This window comes from Neolamprologus brichardi, chromosome 12 (genome assembly GCF_056152115.1).
Source record: "Neolamprologus brichardi isolate AB-2024 chromosome 12, ASM5615211v1, whole genome shotgun sequence".
NCBI classification, from domain to species: Eukaryota; Metazoa; Chordata; class Actinopteri; order Cichliformes; family Cichlidae; genus Neolamprologus; species Neolamprologus brichardi.
In genome coordinates this window covers 24,177,573-24,197,847 of record NC_142115.1, presented here as the reverse complement: position 1 = coordinate 24,197,847, position 20,275 = coordinate 24,177,573, and the positions used below count along the sequence as shown (strand labels likewise).

The following is a 20,275-nucleotide window of genomic DNA, read 5'->3' as shown; positions in this document are numbered from 1 at the left end:
TCTCCTCTTCTCATCGTCTCCCACTCCAACTTCACCGTCAAGCTGTTCCGGTACATAGTTTGGCTGCAGCCCTGCGTCTGTGCAGCAGAGTGGCCTCTCTGAGCGCCGGTGTCTGATGTCGCACTAAGCATGAGAAGAATGTCATTGACGTCAGTGCAGTTGCTGTCAGAAAGAGTAGCACCCCAGCCACTGACACCACACCAGGGAGAGAGACACCGAGAGAGAAAAGGAGACTGAGGGGAAGCGAAGCGAGAGACAAAAAAAAGGAGCAAGAGAGAGAGAGACAAAGAGGGGAAGGATGATCAGTGGAGAAGTGTGGGAGAGGAAGGGGACTAATGGAAGCAGGATGGGAAAGATTTGTCAAAGACAATGAAGCGGGATAGGGGTTCAGAGTATGAGGTCATAGAAAGGCATTGTTGTGCACAAAACAGACCCATATGGTAACAAAATTAGTGTGCATCTCTTCCAAATATAAAGCATGAGATATTAATAAAATTTACTGATCTTGTCCTACTTGTACAATTGAGAGCTATGAACTTGAAAACTTAATTGTGCACATTTACATCAGTAAAGCCAATATGAAGACAGAACAGTGTTTCCCAAAGGCTTTAAATGTTTAAATGTAGTCCTCGTGTGTTTTAATCTGCCGCTGCCTTGTCTGTGTAACTGAATTATGGCTTTAGTGACCACACATCACAGATCACATTGCATTAAACCCCTGTGTGCTTTCCGAAATTAGTTAAGGCATCAATATTAATTGGCTTCTGACAAGGTGACATTATCTGCTAACATAGGCTGACTTTGAGAGGGGCATGTCTTTGATCTCATACGAAAAGAAAAGGATACCGTGACACTGCGATGTCGGGCTCATCACGCTAAACCGCTGCCATCTTCACCATATGGTCTGCCATCTATTTGTTTACCTCTCTCTTTTGGTGTATTTGTATGCTGAGCACATATTGGCATGCATGCACACTCAGTATAGGGAGCTCCCAGCTCTGGCTTCTTACCTCCAGCAGTCCAGTCCATGTTTTGATGATCTCCCTTCCCCATCCACAGTGCGGTCCTCTCAGGCTTTAGGTACAGCTTGGGGAGAGCAGCACGTTTGGCTACCAGGGACGCTGAAGCAACAGCAGCCCACCCCCTATACACACACACACACACACACAGCATCCATAGGAAACACTGTCCAGCGTACACACACAGCACTGGATTATACCCTTTGCTTCCCGGATACCATGGATGTTTTCATTGGCAGAGAGGCTATGGAGACAAAATCATGATGTGTTATGGTTAGCATTTTGTCTGGTGTGAGTGTGCATGTGTATGCATGTGTGCGTCTGTTGGTGTCCGTGTATTTGTATGTGTGTGTGTCTGTGAGATGTATTTCTTAACCATGTCAAGATGCTGTGAACGATCTTGTGTTTGTTCCACCCTGGACAATAGTGACATGGATCTTGCCTGGTTCTGAGCCTCTCACTGGATCCTCTTTTCCCTGATCCCCGTCTTCGCTCCATCCCTCCTATGGCAGACATGGGCCTGCTAAGCAGACTGTTGTTCATCTTGCTACATGACTGGAATTATACTTCTCTTATGAATCATACAGTAAACCCTATACACCCAGATCACTGAGTAGAATATGTGTGCTGTGTATGGGTGATAGTGAGGAAGTCTGTTTTTCTGCTGTTGCTCTCTTTGCTCTGTGGTTTACGTCTCTATTCTCTGCCGATGTTTCCTTACTGTTAACGAGCATCTGGACACACTGAATTGACTCGGGGTGGCTGTTTGCCATCCATCTCTCACAGCCATACTCCCAGGGATTGTATCTGACTTAAAAGGAAGAAGCCGGGAACTGTGGGACTGCGGTGAAGGTTTCTTTTCTCCATGGGGAATCAATGAGCTTGGCTACAGCTGACCTCTGCTCATCTGCGGGTTAGGATACGGGACATAAAGGCCCTGCTCCCACGCCCCCCACCCCTACCCCCCTCAGCTGGCTCACCTGTCCAGTATGAAGAGTCACCCATGTGTCTACTCGGGGTATCCCAGCTTAGCTGTTTGTGGGGTGGGAGACCCCGGGCCTGGACCGTCCACTAGCCCTCTGAAGCGGGCCCTTACTGATCCCCTGCCCTCCTGTCTTGCCCCTGCAGAGGAGGCCTACCAGAAACTGGCCACTGAGACCCTGGAGGAGCTGGACTGGTGCCTGGACCAGCTGGAGACGCTGCAGACGAGACACTCAGTCAGTGAGATGGCTTCAAACAAGGTAAGAATAGCTAAAAAGTTGTTGTGTTTTCTTTCTTATTCATGGCAATATGTGTTATAAGTATTGATGATTTCAGATTCATAGTTGCTGTAATGCTCTGTCTCTGTAATGTGGAAGTTGCTTCCTGGGTGTCACTTTAGTTTTTGTCTGCTTTGTTTTAATTTTGTGGCGTTTGAGCAAAATATAGTGTAGTGCTGATGCTGTGTGGGACATGCAGTAAACTGTATGTGCTAAATTCTACTTGAAGTTGCACTTTTACAAATATTTACAGTATATACAGAGTTTCCTGCAGATTGAAAGTGCTAAGAAGCTAAACTACTAAATGAAGCTTGACTGCTTAACAGAACTGTGTTCAATGTTTAACTTTATATATCTTTTAAAAAGAAATTGTGCAGCACACTTTCATGGGAGTTGTCATGTTGCTAACCCACGCCTGTGTTTTTACATGTCCATCTAAAAGAAAAAGAAATGTAAAAATACAGTCATTTTACTCATCTTATACAAAACTCTTGTATAAATTTAAATGCTGTAATGGCTTGTTTTTTTCTTGGACAAAGCTTATGTCACTTTTAGCACTGCATTAGCAAACTAACAAACAATAGTGAGATCCATTGTATCAAAGGCTGTCGATGTAGTTGATTTTAAACATAATGCCATTGTCTTTAGACCTCCTCATCCCTAATAATGACTCGTTATGAACCCACTGTAAAAGCAGCACTGTAGAAACTTGATTCTTCTACATTTTGTTTGTTTGTGTGTGTGTGGTTGATCTATGTGCTGCTTGATTATGCGGTTTAATGTCTTTCTTAATACTTATCAGTCATTACACCGCACATTGGTCTGTTTATGTTGTATGGTCTATATATGTTAGCGATAGGTAGTTTTGGTATGAGCATGCTCAGTCGCTTCCACTGCGTGTGTGTGTCCGTGTGTGTGAGAGTGTGTGTGTGTGCTGCTCTGAATGCTGATCAGCTCTGGGCTGTGGTGATGTCACACACTGTGATGTCACACGAGGTGGGACGAACCAAGAGGAGAGACAGACAAAGGAATCAAACAAAAAGCACAGGTTCACCTCTGATGTTAGTGCGATCACACACATCACGCTGCACATCTACCTCATTTAAATAAAAAAAAAAATCACTTCTTTAAAAAGAGAGAGAGGGAGGGAGGGAGGTAAAAGAAAAACTGTAACATGCTCTCTTTTATCAGCACAGCTATCTTTGGTCGTCATGGCAACAGCCACAGGCTCAGCCGCCCTGCTATCTCACTCCAGCAATGCACACATACACACTCACACACGTACAGACAAAGACATCACATGTAATACAGTCGCTACATCTCCCACACATGGCCATTACTTTATGTTGTGGAGCCCGCAGACTTTAACATCGGTGTTTAAAGGTATCCTCAGCTCATCATCAAGATAAATAAAAGAAACCAAAAAAAAAAAGATTGAATTCATTTGAGGAAAATGGAATAAAATTACAGAAAAATCACTTCTCCTCTCAATGTTTGGGACCATTGTTAAAACTCACCGCCCATAAAGTACAGTTCCTTGTGGGTTCCCATTCATCATCTCTGCCCTCAAATCAGGTCACAATATATTCTGGTAAAATAATGCACGTCACCTCGGAATATCACTATTCCCAAGGTTACTCTGTTAGGCTTAGAGGCTGCTGTAACAGTAGGTTAGGCAAGGTCAGTTTGCCCTCCAGGACATTCGTACTGCCATTCTACTTAATGCACTTTCACACAGTAGCTAAAAACACACACAGCACACACACCCATTGTACACCAAATGAAACAAGTTGTTTGCAGTTGTAACACCTTCTTTGACATTAAAAGTGCACATGTCTCTGCAACCCAGTATCACGGCAAAACTTGTAATAGAATCGCTGAGCCACTGGCATAGCTTGTCCATTTCAAGCTTTGACTCTTAGACATTATTAACACAGTTACACGGACAGTATGTACATATTAGCCACCTAGCTTAATCGATTCTACGGATTAAGGACCCTGAAATGTACTTGTACATGTTTTTTTACTCACTACTGACTTCTTGGCTTTTTTTAAATTATTATTATTATTATTATTATTATTATTATTATTATTATTATTATGCTGGTAATTCAACTTCTGCATGTGTGTCTATTTCACCCTTTTGCAGAGGCAAAGTGTGAAATTGACACACGTCTAACAGACAGCGTGTCTATTAGACGCTTTGACGTGATGTCGTATAGGTCTCTGAGGTGACACTTGTTGGTTCTCTGTGGGTTCAAGTTCAGGATACTCCCGTGGTTAGATATTTTTCCTTTGTGTGTGATTAAGTATTTCTGGGATTCTTTTGCTCTTCTGTAAGATCGATGTGCACTAGTCAAGTCTGATTAGCGTTGGCTGTTTTCTCATTTGAAATATCAGGGTGTCATGCTTGGATGTTCAGGTTTGAAGGTGTCCTTTTTACTAAAGGCAAGAACTCTTTCCCCCTTTTGGACTCCTACTATGGGCAACTCTTGTTACTCTTTTCTGAACTGAGTGGTTTCTTCCAGAACAAAATGACAAGGTGTGAATCAGAAGTTAGTGAGGGTGATCTTTTTGTATACAGCTTACTAGGGCGTCCCTTGGAAAAACCTAGAACCTATTCTGATGGTCGTCAAACAACGTCTTTATTGATGTTTATTGAGGTCTCAAAACTCGTCATTAAGGGTACTGGGGAGGTGATCAAATGTCTTTTTATGTGGGAAGGAGTTAAGACTTGTGTATTTTGGTTGTGTCGTGATCTCATCTGCAGATCTCCTGGCATATGGCAAGTGACTCATTAAAACTTTCTTTCTGTTTTTCTGGCATCACCGTTTTAGTAAGTCTGATTCACTTGCAGTGCGACTGGAGCGACACCTGAACAAGAATCGGGATCGTGTCACTTCTCTTTTTAACCTAAACCTGTAAGGTTGAGCTTCCCTGTATTTTGCAAATCAGCAACAGCCAGTGGGTGTTGGTGGATATCTTCTGTTTTCATAATGACTCTCTAATTGTTGCAGCAGGTAAAGTAAATACCAAAGTCTGTAATATGGACCTGTGCTAAATGATGCTTTTCCTGTTATATATGTACACTGCTATAATGGCAGGTGCTGTTATTGAATGTGGCCAAAGTTTCAAATAATGAGGCCAACAGACAATATGTGCAAGTATAACCAGTAACAACTGATTATATCTCCTCCACTTGTTGCAGTGATACTTTTAAATGATTAAAAGTATTATTCTTTTGATATTTCACTATTTTCAAATTAGTGTTTCTTAGTAGCTCATTTCAAGAAAGAGCAAGAGGTTCCTTAGGAAACACCTAGTTTAGCAGCCTCACATCACTGATCTCAGATCCGTGCGAGGAGAGGTTTCTGCTTTTTCTGAATAAGATGTAGCTTCCCTTTAGAATTCCTTTAGTATCAGTATCAAATTCAAAAAAAGAAGTTACATTCACATTTTGAACCTTTTCTGTGCTCAAGTGTTGTTAATGTTTTCCAACAAACTGTCTTGTCCCTAAAAGTTGGATCTAGTTCAGCGAGGAGGGCTTACACATGCGGTTCAGACTCATTCTTCAGTGGCTGAATTAGTGGCTAGTTCTCTTTGCTTTTGCGTCTTGCTGCTGATCTTAGTTTTCATAGGTATACTTTGTGCTATAAATGGTACATGGACTAGTATTTGTGTGGTACAGCCCTTTTCCTAACAGTCATGCACTATGTATTGGCCCTGTGACACATTTTCACGTGTGGATTGGAGGAGCCGGGGGATCGAACCACCAACCAGTCTTACCATTACCTGTTTGTAGCCTTGCTACATATGGATTTCCTCCTTGGTGTCTTCTGTATGTCATGAATGGGTGACAGACCCATTTCATCTATAACACTGACAACAATTAAAGTGTTCCTGCTCCCTCTGCGGAGAGGGGGCGTCTGCTGCCCGAATAAATGCAGAATGTGAGAAATTGATCTGGAGGTGTTGAGAGCTATATATACACAGCAGGAACAGATATTTTTGGTCACAACACACATCTATGCTCGGTGTGACACTTTCCAATTTTTACCCAATAGTTTGAGTTCACACCTCTTGGCTAAGCTATTGCTTTGTGTGTGTTTGCGTGACAGCGAGTGGGAGTTTGTGTGGACCGGTGAGGTGTAAGTGGGCCTTGTTTAAACTGTCCAACTGAGAGGAGACCATGTGTTGTGCGTGCACACATGTGCGTGTGTGTTGGGCCTGTGCTGGCCTGCTTGGCTGTGAGTCAATCAAAGCGACTGGATCTCAGCGAGCCGGTGGGCTCATCTGCTCCAGTGTAGCTGTAAATTACTCACAGTGCCAAACAGGCTGTGGAAGTGGGGCGTAAAGTAATCAGAGACAGATTTGGTCCCTTTTCAATCAATGTAAACACTCGACACATGCATGCACACATGTGCGTTTACACACACAACATGAAAAAGAAAGAACAGACTCGAAATCTAAAGAAACGCAGGGGCTGTGGATGTTTTGTGTGGGTGTGCGCAAGTTTCAATAACCTGATTGTGGTTCAAATTTTCACTGTTTTTTAGATTCAAATTTTTAAAAATAAGTTTATATGAACCATATAAAGATCTGGAATAATCTTTTTAACTTTGACAATTGTAATTTTATATTCTGTTTATTAATGCTCATCAGCATTACTAAGGCCTTTCGCAGGCAGCCATTGCAGTGCTTTCGACGTTAGCTATGTTAGCGGCCGACATCATCCCCGACATTTATGCTTGTGTGTCATGGATTACGTGTTAATTACCGTGCGGTTGTGTTCCACTGTTTTACATGTGGTGCCAGCCGATAGAAATAAATAAAATGCTGGCCCTTTTTTCAGGGGCAAACATGCTCTTCTCTCAAGTTTTATCTCTTCATTGTACATTCCCTGCCCTGCAACAGACTGGCCATCTGTCCAGGGTGTACGCTGCCTCTCGCCCTATGGTAGCTGGGATAGGCTCCAACCACCCCCACAACCCTAATAAGGATAGGACCATGTGTCGGACACCCCTGGTTTATGGGGTAGGGTAAGTTAGATGGTGGTGATGATTAGAAAAATGATCCAACTTGCACGCTGTCTGAACTCTGAACATTGATTGGAAATGTTTTTGGACCAGTACCTCAACAGGTAATTTGAAGGGCATAAACAAGTGTTTCTACTAAGTCCAAAGTAAACATGTTTTTCACCAAAGTTTGGTGACCCTGTCCAGATCCTAAGAATAGTATCACAGTTCAGAATTTTCCACACCTGCAATTACAAGAAGCAGTCCAGTAATTATTTGAGCTTACACATCTAATATCACTCATTTTGGTAGGACAAGATTCAGATGCCCTGTACATTTGAATTGCAGCAAATTGCAAACAGCTCTCTGTCAATGTCCTCTGAGAATTTTAAGCTTAATTATGTCTTTGTAATGATTTTTTTTTTTCCCACTGGGACGTCGTTGGTGAGCTGACTCAACGTGGGTTTTCCTGTAAAATTTCAAATTTAAGACTTGAGATTATCGGCGAATAATTCAATGATGCTGGATGTCAACATTAAAAAATGACTGCTGGAGACATGAAATGCACTCATAAAGCATTAGGTGGATATACTCACTTTGGAGGTGTTTGTCGCTTGGCGCTGCTTCAGAAAGAAAAACAAAAAACTCCTGCTTGAATAAGGTTTCATCTTTTGCTTTTGATTAAAGCGACGACCTCCCGAGCTTGCTGACACGCACACGGAGCAGCCTGTGTGGCTGCAGCACTTTCAGTTTCTGTCCTATTGAGCCCACTTCAGATAACTGTGACGCTCATTCTTTTTGTAAGACTAATGATGGGGTTTTTTTTGTGTGTGTGTTTACATCATCTCATCAGTGATGCTGCTGTGACTCACCTCGCTTGAATACCGGGGTGGAAGGTGACCTCAGTTTTTTTAAATATTATATCATGTTGGATGAGGTAACCTGCACTTGTATATCAAGCTGTGCAGAAGGTTAGAACAGTCGGCCATGCATCTTATATGAACATGTTTTGCATACACACAAATGTAGGTGTGTACTGTACACACACACACATGCATACACAAACTAACATCCCCCTTGCACCGCAGGAATTAAAGGAAAGGGAAGGGGTAGATTTTTCCACTGACCTCAGTCCCAGCCAATCAAACAGCAGGGAGTCTCAGATCTGTTCCAATCCAAACCAATCAGAGATGATGATGAGCTCACACTTCTTTCATATCCGGGCCCTGATTCGCTGCCGTCGTACGACCGTGTGAGGGAGGCAGCCTGTGCGCTTCACATGGGAGCTTGTGTCACACATACAGAAGCAGCCAGGCAGTCCTGTTTGGGAGCTGCTGAGAGAAAAATTTTGCTGTCCTGGTGCTTTGGCATCTACTAAGCATCCGCACCATCATCAATTATTCACAGACTCAGCAGTGCATCCCTGTGCCTGACTCTGTGTGTGTGTGTTCACATGCCAATCTGTGTCACCGTGTGTGGTCACAATATGCTCGCATCGGATCTTTGGGGAGACACGTTTCTTCCGCTTCTCTGTCAGAATCTGTTTTTCTTCGGCTCGGTTCTTTGGTTATTTGCAGGACAAGAACGCGATGCTTCACTTACGGACTCTGCACAGCTGATTTACTTGGAATCGAGCTCTGCGGGCTCCTCAGGTTGAGGTCTTTTAACTGGCGGGAACTGCCTTTGTTTTACTAGCTGTCTAGTGTTTTCATTGACTGAGCAGTATACCGGACTATAAACCTGCACCTTTTCTGGTTCTGGATCGGTTTGCTTGATTTGTCAAAATGCCGGAATCAAATTATTTGCTCTCTGTGTCCTGGGGATACATAAAGGTAAGATCCCTTCTTATATTAGGGTAGTTTTTTTATATATTTATGTGCTTCACACCTAGTTTGATGTGATTGCTTGAATTAATTTTCATCGAGAGGACGTGGGTTTTTTTGTAACTTTCATCCCTCAGACCAGTTAAGATATACAAAGCACGTCATATATCTCCTCAAACTGTTGCTACATTGGTGTGAGATTTCTGGGTCCGTTTTCCATTTTGATGCATTTGTGATGTGAAGAGCCGATGTTGTGCTCACATGGTGCTGCCTGGGTGTAATTCACAGAAAAAAATAATAATTTAGGTGACTTTGGATTCAAGAGCAAAGATGTTTTCACAAAATCTGTGGATTGTTATTTCCATTCTGGTTGTTTCAAAGGTTAAACGGCACAAGTGGCCTCTTAGGTCAAAGAAAACAGCAACTCTTAGGTCTCTCCTTTTTAGGTCCATAATCTTTTAATTTTAGGTTATACAGATATCTGGAAATCGTGTAGGTTGCATTTTTATTTATATGTTGCTATTTTTATATGTTTGTAATTATTGTATTTGTGACTTTTCTGCAACAATGGCTGCAAGTGGCTTGCAGCCTCTGGTGTCATCATTATAAAAAAGCCTGTGGGTGTTCTTAAATTGGACTGAGCTCTAAAGAGACTGCTGTGGTGTTATGACTTGCTTAAAGTGATCAGTCATATCAATCATAAATCATTGATATATACACTGTGCATTTTACAATTTCATAATTAAATTCATTCATAATTAAATAATGCATTGAGGGGTTTTTTAAATATCTGTTTTGTAACTTTGTGGTTTGGAACATCAGTGATTTAAAGCGTTTGCCTCCACATCAATCAATTTGGCCTTCAAACCCAAAGCTGCAGCTAAATTTGGGCCTGCCACTTCAATTAGGCACCGGGGAGCTAAGAGCAAATGAGGAATAAATAAATGTTGTCAGTTTTTCCAGGGCAGCAGCCCTCTAAATCTGTGTGTGTGTGTGTTAAAGTGAGAGAAGGTGACATTTCTGGGAATAACTACTGTATTGTTCCTTGAAATTTTAAAAATCTGTCTGCAAAAGACTGCTGCTATTAGGAATGTGTATGCCATCAAATCATCTGTTTTCTTTACATGCATAGATTTTTTTTTTTCACGTTCTGGAACTTGAACTGTGTTTTCAGTTTCTGTTCTTTACTTGAAAATGACATCATTAAGTGCCTCTGAACACCTCTGACCTGAAAAACCAAGTAATTGTGATTATGCCTTTTTCCGAGACACTGAACCCATTATTCATATACGCGTGTGCTCCGCTTTCAGTTCAAGAGGATGTTGAATAGAGAGCTCACGCACCTCTCGGAGATGAGCCGCTCTGGGAACCAAGTCTCTGAGTTCATCTCCAACACCTTCCTGGGTGAGTGATGACACGGGTAGATAGACTCGCCCTCTTTCCTGCATCGTGACAATCTTTGTATTCACTTTTCTTTTTTTTTTCTGCACTGTGTCTCTCCAGACAAGCAGCATGAAGTCGAGATGCCATCCCCTCAAACGCAAAAGGAGAAGGAGAAGAAGAACAAGCCCATGTCTCAGATCAGTGGGGTGAAAAAGCTGCAGCACTCATCCAGCCTCACAAACTCTAACATCCCTCGATTTGGGGTCAAGACCGAGACCGAAGATGAACTTGCTAAGGTGTGTTTGTGTGCATAGTTTACATAAATATAGTGCACAGTGTGTGCAATTTGATGTATATAGTTGAGGGAATTTATTTCTGATCTTATCTCATTGTTTTTTGGGGTTTTGATTTTTTCAGGAGTTGGAGCATGTGAATAAATGGGGCCTTAATGTTTTTAAAATCTCCGAATTTTCTGGGAATCGACCACTGACAGTCATGATGTACACAATATTCCAGGTAAAGACTTCCTTCTTCTGTTTTTCTGGCTCTTTTGCTGCTTGATGAATCCCCAAATTGTCCAAATCGTCTTAATTTTAATACCCCTCCCCCTTGTTATTTCTTATTTGCAGGAGAGAGACTTGTTAAAAACTTTTAAAATTCCACTTGACACCTTTATAACCTACCTGATGACCTTAGAAGACCATTACCATGCCGATGTGGCCTATCATAACAACATCCATGCTGCTGACGTCACCCAGTCAACTCACGTGCTGCTATCCACCCCCGCCCTTGAGGTGAGGTGCAAGTGCACGCACACGCACAAAGACATGGAACACTCTTGTACACATGCATTGACATGCATATACTCACAAACACGTAGGCCATGCTTCCACAATCAGCTTCAATCAAACTCCCTCTCCACGTCCAATCAATGGCTCTAAACTTGAAAGGGTATTTTTATCCAGCGAGCTGACTCTTGCATCAGTGCCCTCCGCTCTCCCTTCAACACTTGCTTCTTCTTCTTTCCAGGCTGTGTTCACAGACCTTGAGATCCTCGCTGCCATCTTTGCCAGTGCAATTCATGACGTGGACCATCCCGGAGTCTCGAACCAGTTCCTCATTAACACCAGTAAGCCTGAATATGAGTGTTAGCAACTGTGTCATTACCAAGTATTCACAAACGCACACACTCTGGCACAAAGGTGAGAACATGCACATTGATGCCTCTGCTTCGTTAGCAAACATACATATGCACACACTCTGCATTATAAATATAATTTCTCTCATAAATCACATTTCATAATTAATCCAAACTCTGAATTGATTCTTGCATCAACTCCAAATGTGCAGGTTGGGCTTAAACACTTAGTGCCTGCACGCATGCACATGTTTACCAGCATGTTTTTTGCAGGCACGTGTGATGGCTTTGACATGTGATTCCAAAGCAGAGGAGTTCAAAGAGTCGATCAATAATTGCCCTAATCCCTGTACTCAACATCATTCAGGATTCTTAGGAAAACGTCCTTCTGAGGACAAATGTAGCCACACTATATGTGCTGACCTCAATATTTTCTTGTTTACATCAAGTGGTAGCTAATCAACACTAGGGATGGGTATTGATAAGATTTTCACGATTCCGATTCCATTTTCGATTCTGTTTAACGATTCGATTCTTTATCGATTCTCTTATCGATTCTTTTTTTTTAAAAAAGGAGAACATTAAGTTCGATTAGCTTAGAACTTTGTTTTATATCTTCTCTTTGAACAAGATAGAAATTTAGGAGTAACATGGCCTTACAAACCCAACAGTGAGATCTTAAGAGATCCACAGCCTACAGCTCTTCAATGGGGTGTCACAGGGTCCCCAGGAAAAAAAATTTGTAAATGTAAAATAATAAAATAAATATTCTTCTGTAGCAATAACAAAGTATAACATAAATTATTCAGTAGCAATTACACAAGAATATCCAGTAATGTCCCTGCCTACAATTAAACACATTCACTTACTGAAAATCATCTGCTGTGGCAAATGGGTGCAAGCCTTTGACCACAAACTTAGGTACTGCTCGGTGACATTCGTCTATCCTGGCCTGAAAGGAGACGCTACCGGTAGACTGCAGCGACAACTGCCAGCATCTGAGCCAGCCAGACTCTGTCTGTCTCTCTCATCATGGTCACCTAAACGCACAGTAATGGCAGGTTTTGTAATAAGGCAGATCGCGCTAACATAATATGCACTGTTAGTTGATTATTTACCTGCCGCATTAACGGGAGAGGACGTGCAAACGTTACCGCTGCTGCTGGGTTGAGATTCACGAGTCCGGAGCGGAATTAAAAACACGACATTCATTTAAGGTTATCGCGTGTTTTGTGAGCAAATGCTTTTGCATATTCGTAGTGTTTCCTTCCTAAATGAAATATCTACTTTGCAAGTATTGCAAGTTGCCCTGTTGTCATCCGTTCTCGTAAATTATAACCAAAGTTTTGAGCGTTTGAGCCGCATGGGCGCCATGTTTCCTGCCAGGTAAATGACGCTCCGCAACGTGGTGACGTCATTCGGGGCGACTGGAATCGATAAGGGAATCGTTTGCAAAAATGGCAAACAATTCCAAGGAATTGAAACAGTGGGAACCGGTTCTCAACAAGAACCGGTTTTCGATACCCATCCCTAATCAACACTGAGAGTCTTATTTCTTTTTATAGGCCATTGCATTTTGGTTGCTAAATTCCAGTAATCTCCATTGTTGAGTGAAGGGTAGACATCACAAAGACAGATTTATCAAAACCTGAAGAAATAAAAGCCAGACAATCTGCGTGACTCACTAACACCAAGAGTAGTGATAGAAGCATCTAAACTGAGCTTATAACCAGGCCAGACTTGCATGCCTGCTTCATGTTGTGTTTGTTAATGTATCCCTGAGCTAGACACTAAACCCCTGTTATCTCACTTTAACTGACTCACTTGCTTATGGTTAGCGGTATCACAAATATCACCTTAATTTGGTGGTTTAGAGGAAAACTCAAACAAAAGCAGTTTATATCCACTGGGCACAAATGCATAAGAGTATTACTAACACCAGCCTCAGAACAGAAGGCACACTATGCAGTCGCATACACGTAACACACACATAAAATGTGTAGTGCTTACCATAAGCCCCAAATGGGGAATCCCTGCAGTAAAGGCAGTGTGAGTCATCCTTGTTAAGTGCCACCAGAATGATCTGCTGTCAGCCAGAGAGCAACGGAGCAGGATCCCCTTTCTCTGTTCTGCTGCTCGGTTTCACTGTGGCCAACACTAATGCATCTTAATGGAAAATCTAAATACAGCTAGAGGTCCTTCAAATGACCGCGAGTGGGAAATCTCTCAGCGGTAAACATGATGGGGCTTTCTTCTGCTGCTCATTCACCAAGGAATCCATAGCAGCACACATAAAATTCAGCAAGACACCATTAGAGAAATTTGTTGCACTAATAGGCGATTGTTGCACATTTATTGTCTTATGGATCTAATTAAACTGAAATGCACAGTTTAGAATTGCTGTTCCCATCTATGGTAATTTGTATTTGGCGGTATGGTTTTGGCACATGCACATGTGTGGAAAGCACAAGGCACTGAGAGCAGCGGCAACACCTCCAGAACAGAACAAGAGCAGGCATGCATGACTGCAGACACTGATCTAACAGGACAAAGCATGAAAAGGAAGAGATGGGGTGGGTTACAAAGTGGCTTGCAGCGTGTATCAACTTAAGCTTAGCCTAAAAGCAACTTGAAAAGAATTTCCAGTTGGATGTACAGAAGTGTACCAGCGGACTATTTCAGCTTCCTGCTAAGTTTCTGCAAACTAAACTAACAAATCGTTTCCCCCCTGCAGATTCAGAGTTGGCACTGATGTACAATGACTCGTCCGTCTTAGAGAACCATCATCTAGCAGTCGGTTTCAAGCTCCTGCAAGAGGAGAACTGTGACATCTTCCAAAACTTGACCAAAAAACAAAGACAATCACTGCGAAAGATGGTCATTGACATCGTAAGTGAAAAGAGTTTCATCTCTTGTAATAAAGTCTGAGTAGAAAGCCTTGTGTAGTATATTACGTACAAATTAAGCGACAGTGTTCTTTGCTGGGTACTAGTAACAGTTTGTTGTTGGTCTTTATAAGGTGCTAGCTACAGACATGTCCAAGCACATGAATCTGCTGGCTGATCTGAAAACAATGGTGGAAACTAAGAAAGTGACCAGCTCTGGTGTCTTATTGCTGGATAACTATTCTGACAGGATACAGGTAAAACTGGCTGTCTAATATCCACGTCTCTGTTGTAGTATTTCCTGCTGCTGTCTATATTGTCTTTTGGGACATTGGCGCTGTGTTTTAGACTGTGTTACCGGTCACATTCAGGTTCTCCAGAACATGGTGCACTGTGCAGATTTGAGCAACCCCACCAAGCCTCTGCAGCTGTACCGGCAGTGGACGGATCGCATCATGGAAGAGTTTTTCAGCCAAGGTGACCGAGAACGGGAGAGGGGCATGGAGATCAGCCCCATGTGTGACAAACACAATGCCTCAGTGGAAAAGAGCCAGGTAACACACACAGGCAGATAAGTGTATTGTACTTGTGTACTGTGTAGACACATACTGAGAGTCCTGTTTTCCCTGCGTGTCCTCTGTAGGTTGGATTCATAGACTATATCGTCCACCCTTTGTGGGAGACGTGGGCTGACCTGGTCCATCCGGATGCCCAGGACATCCTGGACACGTTGGAAGACAACAGAGAGTGGTACCAAAGCACCATCCCCCAAAGTCCCTCCCCTGCGTTGGACGAGCCTGAGGACAGCACTCGACCTCCGGGAGGGGACAAGTTCCAATTCGAGCTCACCCTGGAGGAGGACGGAGAGTCGGACACTGAGAAAGACAGCGGCAGCCAGCCAGAGGAGGAGGAGGAAGAGGAGGAGGAGGAAAACAGCTGTACTGATTCTAAAACACTCTGTACGCAGGACTCTGAATCAACAGAGATACCTTTGGACGAACAGGTGGGGGAGGACGATGACGATGATGATGAGGTAGTAGAAGAGGGAGAAACACCCTGCTCACAATCATGTGTTGTTGAGGAAGAGGTAGCAGAAGAGGAGGAGGAAGAGGAGGAAGAGGAGGAAGAGGAGAAAGCGAAATCCCCTGACACATAGCAGTTTATGGACAGCATCTGATTAACTCTTCTTCTTAGTAATGACAGATGATTATTTATAGAATATTTTTTGGGTTTTGTTGAATCTGTGTGTGTTTTTTATACATCCATGTTTCTGGTTCCAAAGCGTGCGCTGCTCCCCACCTTGGCCACTCCTCCCTGCCCGCTTTGTTCAGACACGCCCACCGGTACTACTTCAAGTTTTTTTGCACTCAGGAAAACTCCTTTCCATTCCCATTTGTACTGAAGTGGTGTGTCTTTATTTCACCTTTACAGCCCCCTCCCTTTTACAGGCTTAAGTTTAGGATGTGGACCAGCAGTTCATAGTCTCCTCCGTGCTGTTCTTACTGTACGTAACATCACGTTTTCCTCCTTTTCTGCTTCGTCTCAGCCTCGCCCGAAGGTTTGCCAGTGTTTCCGTGTTTTATTAAGTGCCCATACTCTACAGAGACCGTTGTTGGCGTGTTCAAGGAGAACCTCCCTCTTGGTTAGGTCATATGCCCCCCTCCCACTACAAATTAGGAGGCACGTTATGCTGTCATCCGGTCGAGAAAACCTGACGGGGCGCCGCAGAGATGAAAGCTGCAGCACACCAGGAAACTTTTTGAGACACATTTCTGCTGTGGAAGTCTTCCTTGAAAACCTGACTGACACCAAGCTCAAATCGAAACGGCTGTGTCGCTGTCCTAGACCTCTTTAATTTTTTTGTATCGTACTGTATGTAAGATTCAGATATTTTCTAGAATTTACTTTTGCAATCTTAGGCTCTGTTTTGTTAGAAATAAAGAAAACGAGGGAACTTTTGGAAACTAATGGGGGAGAAACGTGTCGTAGATATTCAGTGTTTTTTTGTTTTGTTTTGTTTTTTTTCTTGAAGGGGATATCTTTACAGCTGGGTTACATTGAGTGTTCTGAGCTGTTTGCACTTGCTCCAATAGCATTTATACTACTATTTCCATGCCACTGTACTCATATTTGGTTTGTCCTGTCAGTTTGAATTTTGGAATTCATTCATAATAACTATTGTTTTTGGTGAGCGTCTTCACCGAGAAGGAAGCGTGAAAGCCGAGGTTTTCACACTTCAGTTACATTGTTACAAGCCTTTAAATTTAATTGTCGTTGCCTGCAGTTCTTTTGAACACATCCTAAGACAATGCAATGCTTTGTAGTTGATACAAAAAGCACCTTTTTTAGAAGCTTGTTTAGTGCTCCAAGTATACAGAAATAGAAATGGTATTATAGGGTGATTTTATACAAATGCTACGAAAGCTTTTTATCGTCCTTCTTTTCATTTTCTTGCCCTTATTTGACACGCACATCAAGAACTGCTGCTTTTTTTCCAGTCACTGTGTTTTCTTTTACCTGTTGTAAATGTGCTTTTCATCACGAACACGTTTTTGTTTTTATAGGGGGTTTTTTGCCTACACGACGTTAACTCCAGTTACTGTCTTTGTTTTCGACAAGACAATCAGCTCCATCGTGCAGTCATCAGATATCCGGATACTCTTGCACAGATACATATATTCATTTATGATTGCATTTATTGTTTTTATTTAAACTCGCCAAAACACGTGCGCACATAGGCTTGAACGTTGTCGCCCTACATCACAGCCAAAACTCTTCACTTTTTTCTATCATATTTTACGCCTCAATTTATTATTTATTGCTTGATTCTTTTTTCCCTCTTTGTGTGTGTGTGTGTTTTTTGGGGTTTTTTTGCATTATGAAGATGGTACAGTAAATATTTCACTGTAGCATAGACCACATTGCAGGCTTGCAGGTTACAATATCCAAATATACTTTTTAACCCCAGTGTACATACAATATTTAAAAGAAAATCCACCTCTTTAAAGAAAAAAAAAAAAACCACACTTGAAGTACTGCACACCGCTTTTTTAAAGAGTGCTCGTTTTGATTATGTGTCATTTTAAAACTTTTTATTTAATCTTTCATTTTGTGCCAATACTTTTCTTTCTTTCTTCCCCCCCCCTCCTCACCCAGAGCCCTTACCTGTAATAAAAAGTTTTCTGGTTTTATCGCTGTTTACAAACATATATTTATTGTGCTGTACATAATATATAATTATTAATGTTATTACTATCATAATGCAGTTTGCTGTAAATGGTTGATTCTTATCATCCCTTTTGGTGATGGTGTGGCTGTATTATGTACCTCTTGTTGAGAGAATGTTTATTTACACATGAACTTCGGTGTAAAAAAAGAAAAACAACAAAAAAGGAAAAAAAAAAAAAAAACTAAACGATCCATCGACATGTTGCTTAGCTGAGAAGTAGCTCAGTGAAGAGAGAGGGAAAGCCAAATTGTTTTTTTTAAGAAAAAAAAAAGAAACTGTTCCTTGGCCCATGGGCTGTGCCTTAAATTCAACACGTCATTTACTTTTAGCCTTTTTATTTTTTGAATTCTCTAGTTCTCTTTTTGCTGCAGTGGTGAATCTTTTTGGCTCGGGTCGGCCCGATCTCCTGCTGAGAAAAGTTGCCTTTTCCACAATCACAGCCAAACACGGTTTGCTCTGTCTCGCAGCTACGGCGCTGCTTTGAAAATACGCCGTCGGTGCAGACGTGTGCGGAGACTCGGTTCGACCGCAAGCCTGAGATTTACCACATGAGTGATGTGTGGCCTATAGCCAGCCGGATGTCCCAAGAGTCGAGTTTGCTGTAGACCTGGTCTGAACAGCTCACACTTCCTTTACGCTCTGCCTCTACACTCACAGATGTGATTCAGCCTGTCAGAAGGAAACGTGATGCGGGAGTCGCTTTTTTGGCTGCCGCATCACCTGCTTCTGCGTGGCTGTCTCGCAGCTACAGAAACACTGAATGGGGCGCAACAGTCGTGTATAGCTGTTGCTTGACTACGGCCCTACAAAGCACAGAGGCTTCGAGACACATCTGCATGTTCAGCCACTGCTGCATTAATTATGGCTGAAACACTGGCGGTGTGTTGCTTATCTATGCTCTGTCCGCACGACCACTCACATTACTTGCAATATCCAAAACCACTGACATCTCTCTGCCTGCACAGGAGAAGGGTTTATTATATTTGTGTAGTGAAGGGAGAGGTGGGGGTGGGGGTATGGGGTGGGATTCAAGGGGTTTGGGCGACTGCATCATTGTCCTGAAACATGGACTCTTATTTTGACACACATACTGTAGATTCTAAACAGCCCTGGACCAATGGAAATAGTGGGTTCTTTTCTCATTATGTGTTCTATTTTTTTATGGTATGAAAGGAGAATACAAACTGTAACTTTAAGACAAAAAAAAGAAGAAAAAAAAAGGTCTTTGGGACAATTATATTTTGGGTTATGTCTTTAGAATGCCAACTTGTCTGGACGTTTCACAGGACAATTAAATTTTTATTTTAATGGATTCCTTGTTAATTGCAGTCTATTGGATAGCACTGTAGATCATACAACTTTATGTAAAAAACAAATAAAAAGAATGAAAAAAGTTTTTATATGCAATGGATTAAATAAAAGCATGGGTTGATTCTGCCTAATCATTTCTTGCTTGGATTGTTTTTTAAGGTATTGGAGAATTGAGTCACAGTTTCCTCATAAAACAATCTCTTCATACCTACTGAGGTGTCTCATAAGGTGATTGAGGCATAAGTTTTGACACTTCGGCAGTGAAAAAATATCAGGAACTTTCTGCTGATATGAGTATAAGCGGTGCCTTGAAATTGTGGCTTGCCCTTTGGTGTGCAAAATATTAAGGCAGACCACTGCTGTAGAGCACGTGTCTCTCAGCAATTATGAATGCACAAATTGCTTTGAAATGCTCAAGAGGAAGAGCCAAGACAAAGCAGCTGTACATCTGAGTGACATGATGTCTTTGAGGCAAAGACATGGGTATTAGGGTAATTCGTGATTCTTAATTGGCCATAGGTGTGAAAGATCCCCTGCATCTATGCGTTAGCCCCGATAGACTGGCGGCCTGTCCAGGATGTGCACCAGAGTTTGCCCTGTGACAACAAGGATAGGCTTTGTGAGCAATTTAGGACAAACAACTTTAGCATCTCATCAATGCAAATATCTAATAAGCCAATCACGTGGCAGCAATTTGGTGCATTTGGGTAGATACATAGGTAGACATGGTCAAGATGACCTACTGAAGTTCAACTGGAGCATTAGAGTGGGGAAGAACGGTGATGGCAGTATTTCAGAGGCTGCTGATCTACTATGATTTTTCCTTACAACCGTCTCTGGGGTTTACAGAGAACAGTCTGAAAAGGAAAAAATCCAGTGAGCAGCAGTTCTCAGGGTGAAAATACCTCATTGATGCCAGAGGTCAGAGTAGAATGGCCAGAATGCTTCGAGCTGATCAGAAGGCAACATTAAATAAATGAAAGACTAAACCAAAGTATGCACAAGAGAACAGGGAAAACACAACATGTTGAACACTAAAGCAGCAGAAGACCACACTGGGTGACACTCCTGTCAACTAAGAACTGTCAAAAGTGTTAGACAGTGTGGTCTACAATTCACGCAGGCTCAGCAGATTAGGACAGCAGGAGATGAGTCTTAATTTCTCAATTTCTGCTGTAACGTTTGGATTGTAGAGTGAGAATTTGGTGGATTC

At 42.2% G+C, this 20,275-nt stretch overlaps 1 protein-coding gene across 5 annotated transcripts in view; it reads left to right on the top strand.

Annotated features, from left to right (window-relative positions):
* The window catches only part of pde4d (phosphodiesterase 4D, cAMP-specific), a 149,909-nt gene extending 130,716 nt beyond the window's left edge, over positions 1-19,193 (top strand). For all 5 annotated transcript variants that reach the window (XM_035907295.2, XM_006789789.3, XM_087849209.1 and 2 more), the window contains exons 6-15: positions 2,148-2,260; positions 10,427-10,520; positions 10,620-10,795; positions 10,917-11,015; positions 11,129-11,293; positions 11,529-11,628; positions 14,372-14,526; positions 14,657-14,779; positions 14,894-15,076; positions 15,166-19,193. In XM_035907295.2, the coding sequence (XP_035763188.2) occupies positions 2,148-2,260; positions 10,427-10,520; positions 10,620-10,795; positions 10,917-11,015; positions 11,129-11,293; positions 11,529-11,628; positions 14,372-14,526; positions 14,657-14,779; positions 14,894-15,076; positions 15,166-15,678 (1,721 nt within the window). In that variant the 3' untranslated portion in view covers positions 15,679-19,193. The remainder of the gene's footprint in view (positions 1-2,147; positions 2,261-10,426; positions 10,521-10,619; positions 10,796-10,916; positions 11,016-11,128; positions 11,294-11,528; positions 11,629-14,371; positions 14,527-14,656; positions 14,780-14,893; positions 15,077-15,165) is intronic.
* Positions 19,194-20,275: the final 1,082 nt, after the last annotated feature.